Source organism: Cryptomeria japonica, chromosome 5 (genome assembly GCF_030272615.1).
Source record: "Cryptomeria japonica chromosome 5, Sugi_1.0, whole genome shotgun sequence".
Lineage (NCBI taxonomy): Eukaryota > Viridiplantae > Streptophyta > Pinopsida > Cupressales > Cupressaceae > Cryptomeria > Cryptomeria japonica.
This window is the reverse complement of record NC_081409.1, coordinates 711306859-711313466: the sequence shown is the minus strand read 5'-3', so window position 1 is coordinate 711313466 and position 6608 is coordinate 711306859. Positions and strand designations below refer to the sequence as shown.

The 6608-nt window shown below is 32.4% G+C and overlaps 1 protein-coding gene across 1 annotated transcript; it reads right to left on the bottom strand.

Annotated features, from left to right (window-relative positions):
• Window positions 1-4899: 4899 nt before the first annotated feature.
• LOC131042172 (G-type lectin S-receptor-like serine/threonine-protein kinase At2g19130) lies at window positions 4900-6038 on the bottom strand. Its single transcript, XM_057975507.2, has 2 exons — window positions 5368-6038; window positions 4900-5308 (listed from the first exon to the last, which is right to left on the bottom strand). Exons 1-2 carry the CDS (start codon window positions 6036-6038, stop codon window positions 4900-4902), a joined length of 1080 nt encoding a protein of 359 aa, XP_057831490.2.
• Between the last annotated feature and the right edge of the window lie 570 nt (window positions 6039-6608).

Below are 6608 nucleotides of genomic sequence, written 5' to 3'. Positions count from 1 at the left end.
TGTCAAATGGGTATGAGCCATTTTTGGATTTCTTGTCATTCTGGAGTCTGTTGCAGGGCTCAAAGTTGACCCCGTGTCGTAAATTGGTCTTTGTTGTAAATGTGCTAAAAAAGAAAACATATTCACTAAAACCCGTCATGTATGTGCTAAAAGACTTTTTTTTCACTAAAATTCTTAACAAATGTGCTAGAAGAAGTGTCATATGCACTAAAAGAGTTAACAAAACCGTTACTTCATAGTTTTTCACTCTGATCTTGGTTTTTAGAATTCATGTTGGTATAGATCATAACAGAGGCTTGCAACTTCCTATGGTGAATCTTCTAGAGACTAATCATTTGATTTTGAGGATTCTTTGTGTTTTTCCTTTCTTCTTGTGTATTTATTCATCTTGGTGTATTGGTTTGGAATTTTGATGTTGTATGAGACCTATTGTATTTGAGTAATAAGTTATGGATCATATTTGATGTTGTGGTTCAGATTTTAATATAGAAACAATGTATCAAATTTCATGTGGAATTTTGAGATCTTTATATGTTTGATTATGTTTACACCCTAGGTTTTAGGAGCATATTAGGGGGATTTATTCTCAAGTGGCTTTCGGGGCCCTCAACTGCCTACTAGGAAATCTCATTGAGAATTAGTTAAACAAGTGATAACATTAAATTAAATGAATTGGGTTGGGTTGAACACACCTCAATAATAAAATTGTTGGTACCCTAGTCATGCCTTGTGTTCTTGAATAGAAAGAGGATGATATCTCATGGCCTAGAGTGCTCGTATAGGCTTAGAGTGAGATTGGGAAGGCTTGTATGGTAGATTGAGCTTCCTTTCCTTCTTGGAAGTATTGTTCAGTACCCCATGTGCATCAAATAGGCATTGGGGTCTGGAGTTTTGAGAGGAGTCATACTACCAAAGAAACCCATGTTAATGACATGTGATGACACTCTTCCCTATGTGTTTCTTAGGACCTTAACCTTTTCATTGTGTAGAAGTCTCTAGTGAGTTTATATTTTGTGGTTATAGCCTATGTCTTGTGGTGTCTCAGTTCTTGTGTATGTCTATTCTATATGAATTTTTTTGTTCCCTTGGATATATAGGTGTTTGCCTAGGTCTAGTGATGTGTGTAGGGCCATATATCATTCTTCGGAGCATGGTGGGTGGACCTTTTTGGTTCAAAATGGTTGGGTGGTTGATGCCTTCTTCCTTTGGGATGTCTTGTGGTTGTTCATGAGCATGTGGATGTTCCTTCTTTTCTCTAGTTCTAGTGCAATGAATTTATGATGAAAATGTAAACTTTGTTATATGTGAAGATTCATCTATGCACTTCTATTTGTATATCCTTCATATGTAATGTATCACAACATTCTTATTGTAAAGATTGGTGTAAACTATAGTGTAAAATATGCATAAGATCTAAGATGTAATGTAAGGATGTTATCATATGTTAATCTATGCAATGTTGGTATCAACTATATTATAGGAATGAATAGGTTCATTATGTTTGCAAGATCTGATAGGTTAGGTACATATGATATTGGTTCTTGAAATGAACATAGTATCCTAGAAGTGTTAGTTATGTGATATCTCATGGTTATTATGACTATGGTTTAAAATGAGCACTTTCTTATGTTATGTTTAATAAAAAGGGATTAGATTAAGTAGGGGATGTATCATGTATCATTATAAATTTTACACATATCTATTTAATTTTTACATTTCAGTAATGTCGTTAGGATACTATAGGGGATAGAAGTTAGGCATTGTGGGTTTACTTCTGCTTGTGCTTAATATTATGAAATCATGTTAATAAGTTATATGCATCTTCTCTAATGTTTCTTGTCAGGTGTTACGATAAATTAATAATTAAATTATTTAATAATAACAATAAAAAAATAGGGTTGTGATAGATAGTGCGAGATATCTGATATAATTGATATAGTAAATAAAAAAATAATTATGAAAGATTTCTTCATTTTTTATATTGTAAATTAGTTTGGTATATTGTTTAACAATAAGAATAAAATATATTTATAAATTATTTTATTTAGAATGTATATTTTTTCTATTCCTTCACACTCAAGTTCTTCTATTTAATTCATCATCTTCCTCCTCTAACAGATAAATCTATAATTCAGAAATTTCCTAGAAATTATCATCATCTTCAATGGTGTAACATGAAAATCCTGATTGAAAAGAAAGAGTAGGTCAAAAAATACCTAAATTTATTATCATCATATATTATTTATTCTATTTGCATATTTCAAGAAAAGGGGAGAAATAAGTTATTAAAAATTAGTTGACATGATATATAAAGTTGTATAGTATCAAAATTATTAAATATGAATGCTTTTTCTTTTTTTAAGCATAAATTTACTTATGTATTATTTAATGATGAAAATAAATAGATTTCTCAATAGAAAATTATTTTATTTAGAATCCACTCCTTCATGTTCATGTTATTCCTTTTGATACACCACCCTCCTCCTCCAACAATTAAATATGTAATTTAGAAATTTTATCACGATCTCTGATTGGTGTAAGATGAAAAGCTTGATTAAAAATGATTAGGTCAAAATAATACCTAAATATTTTTGGTCATATATTATTTATTCTATGTCACGAAACCTATTTTTCCATAATTATTTAATTAGGAAAATAATGTTTATTTTCAAATGAAATTGAAATAAAATGAAAATGGATCTGTTAATGAAATAAGATAGGAGATCAGATGTATTCAAATGATTTATACACAATTGAATGATTAGTAATAATTTTTATTATAAAATTGGGTTCGTCATTGCTAATGAGCAATTATGTGCAAGTGAATGTAGGAACAAGTGAACGCTGATGAAGGCGAGAACATGGTTCAAGTAGAGTTGTCTTAGCTCTTGGATTTCGTTAGAATAGATGAAATCTCTCACACACCACATTAGGATTTATAATTTGCATCTTTTAAAGATGGATGATTTAAATGACCTTATTTGAGTCTTTGTTTAAATTAGAATGATGAATTTGGAATGAGTAGTAGATTGACTTAAATGTTTATACATGTGCATTTATTGAAAGATTTGAGTGGTGATTGAATTAAATCCAAGTTGCATGAGTGATGGTAAAATATTATGTCTTATTTTAAAGTAAGAATGTTTTGCTAATGGGTTAGATATGAATATTGATCATAGGTTTATACGTTCTTTATGTGGAGATATGTATAAATGTATGAAATATCATACTTATACGTTCTTTATGAGCCGAATGTGGATTATAGAGAGAGATTTTGCTTTTTCCAAACTATATTATTTGCTATGCATGGCATTATACTTGGCTGAGTAATCAATTAAATAACCGTTGAAATAGATGGAATTCTTTTATTTATCCACTCTACCACATCCTTGATTGATCTTTCTTGTCTCTTAATGGAATTAGAAAAATAAAAATGCATGTATCATCTAGACACGCACCGGATTCCATCTTGTATTTTGAATTCTTTTTCTAAGCAATTCGTACAGGGTTGGGTATTCTTGATTGACTAAGAATTTTGAGGAAGTGTAAGCTTCAAGGTTGGATGGAAAAAGTGTTTGAATCGTGTTCTCATCTTCATGCTAAAGATTGCATTAAAGATAGCTTGGGTTGCAGATCAAAGGACACATCTCACCCTTTACTTTGTATTATTTTGTTATTGAACTTACGACAACTTGAAATGCCTAAGTATTGTATGATTGAGATACTACTTATATCGATTTATGGAATGAAGAATCCTTATCTTTAATAAAAAAAATTGTGTTTATTACGATATAAATAGAATGATCAAATGAAGGTATGGAAGTAAAAGTGGAATGCAATAGACTTATTAAAGGAATTATGAGTTTATTTAAGAATAAAGAGTATTTCAGCTATTATTGAAGTTAGCACGATTTACATGTTTACATTCTACTTGTATATTTTAGGGAAAGGTGAGAAAGAAATTATTAAAAATTGGTTGATAGTACAATATATATAGTATAGAATAAGAAAAAATGAATGATTTATAGCATAAATTAGTTTTGTATTTTATTTAATGGTAAAACTCAAATAGATTTCTAAAACAATTTATGCATTTTCTTTAGAATGTATCTTTTTTCGCTCATTTACACTAATATTTTTCCTTTTAATTCATTACATTACTCCTCCAAAAACTAAATCTATAATTTAGAAATTTCTTAGAAATTATCATGTTGTCCAATGTTGTAAGATGAAAATCTTGATCGAAAAGAAAAAATAAGTCAAAAAATTACCTAAAAGTATTATGACAATATACTGTTTATTATACTTATATATTTCAAGGAAGTGGGAGAAAAATATTATTATAAATTAGATAGTAGTGATATTTCATTATTAAAATATAGTCATAGATATTAAAATCATGCAAATATTTTCATATATTTTGATTTTTAGTTAGCATTAAATGTGTGAAGTTTTCATTTTTATGTATTATTTGAAACACAAAAAATGTCGCTTGTTTATTCTTGTAATTTATTAAATAGAACAAATTTATTGTTAACAATATTGTTCAAGATGATCTACATGCATTATAAAATCAATTTGAATTTTTTTATACAATGATTCTAAACTATACACAAATTGGCTATGTTGTGGTCCTATATTATGCTAAAAGTACTTTTGAATGATGATTTGTAATCATCAATATGAGGGAAAAGCACTTTTATTAAATGCAACCATGTAAGACTTAAAAATTTAATTATTTATTAGTTGAACAATATTTTTTTTTTTTAAATGAATGGTTAAGATCTTGTGATATTTTTTCTAAGGGTAAAGAAAATCGTTTTATCAAGCCCTTAAAACTTTAAAAAAATGTTAATAAAATAATAAGCACAAAAAAGGAATGAATGAAATTATAGAACATTAAAACAACACAATGCCAATAGAGACAAATAGGAAATGAATAAAGACACTATCATTGCTATCGCTATCAGACTCGGTCTCCGTTCGGTTGGCTTGGTTTTCTACGACTGCAGAATTCAGCATCTGCAGAGTTTGAGGTTCCATCTTCCCTTCCCCCATCCGCATTATTTGTTCCATACTTGGCCTCTTCTCCTCCTCCGTTTCTATGCATAACAACCCTACAACGCTTGCTCTTCTCACCTCTTTAACATCTGCCTCCGCTGCAACATTTTCGTCCACAATATTAATCATCTTCCCCTGGCAAATTTGAGCTGCAGCCCATGCAGGAAAGTAATACTGATTAGAATCTTGCACGCTTAAATCCAGACTTATTCGGCCAGAAATTATTTCCAAGAGCGTTATACCAAAACTGTACACATCAACTTTGGAATGATGGGAAGACTGGAGATCCACTCAGGAGCCAAATACCCTCTCGTTCCTCTTGTGGTTGTGAGTACGTTGCTGAAATCTCTACCCACAAGCTTTGACAACCCAAAATCTGCTAACTTGGGTGAAAAATTTCCATCCAGAAGAATGTTCTCGGGCTTTATATCTCCATGAATGATGCAATCTCTGCACTCCTCGTGGAGATATACTAAACCTCGTGCAGTGCCTAAAGCTATCTTGAATCGGCTCTTCCAGTCCAGTACCTTTGGTTTAATTTTGGGGTTACTTTCATCGAGAAAGCCTAAAGCGATCTGGAATCGGGTCTTCCAGTCGAGGACCTTTGGTTTACTTTTGAACAGCAAGGAATTTAGAGAGCCATTTGGCATGTAATTATAAACCAGCAAACTTTCGGATCCTTCAGCACAAAACCCTCGAAGCCTGATCAAGTTCCCATGTTGTATGCTGCCAAGAGAACTGATTTCCGCTCGGAATTGCTTCTCATGTTGTTTTGAACCTTCTAATTTCTTTACTGCCACAAGCGTGCCTTCTGCTAGAGATCCTATGAACACTGAGCCGAACCCTCCGCTCCCCAGCTTAGACTTAAAATTTATTGTTGCAATCTTCAACTCCTTGTAACTAAACATTCTTCCAGAAGAGTCTAATGAACCTTCACACGTATCCTTTGGTTGTCGTGGCCGATACCTTTCCCACATTAAAAATAAAAAGATAATCAAAGCGAGAGCGAGACCACTCACAATAGTAATGGTTTTCAGTTTGGAGGATGGTGGTTTATGAAACTTTGGAAGTGCAGAGGCAGCTACTCTAATAGAGACAGTCAAAATGCTGTTCTGGATGTTTAGCAAATCTCCGGACCAGATTTTGCAGTGTCCTGAAGGAGAATTGAATGTAAACGCAGTGCACGAGCAGTTGCGAACGCAGGCTTTCTGGCAATCTTCATTTGTGGTTGCAGGGTTTGAGGAAGCTCAATCTTCAGCCATCGTTGCACCAGAATCAATAAATTCGTCATTGCTGCCTTCTTGGGCACTGCAGTTTAATGGGTTCTGCCCAACACAGCCACTTGACCACCAGTCATGTGAGTCCCAGACGTGCTTGTCTGCTGGCAAAAACCTTCCATGCAGGTGCAGGACTGAAGGTTGTCGGAGCTACAGCTTCCATAAGCGCCACAAAGACCATATACATCGCATTGATCTATGGAACTTCTCCCTATCATGAATGGTTTAGCGTCATCGACGAACAGAGAAAATATTTGTATTGCTCTGGAG

What these genes read in the sequence shown, in the direction of transcription:
- LOC131042172 (XM_057975507.2), bottom strand. Translation starts at nt 6,038, where the DNA reads ATGTGGGAAAGGTATCGGCCACGACAACCAAAGGATACGTGTGAAGGT. An exon ending in ACCACAAGAGGAACGAGAGG is followed by an intron (nt 5,309 to 5,367) that starts GTATTTGGCTCC and finishes TGATGTGTACAG; the next exon opens with TTTTGGTATAACGCTCTTGG.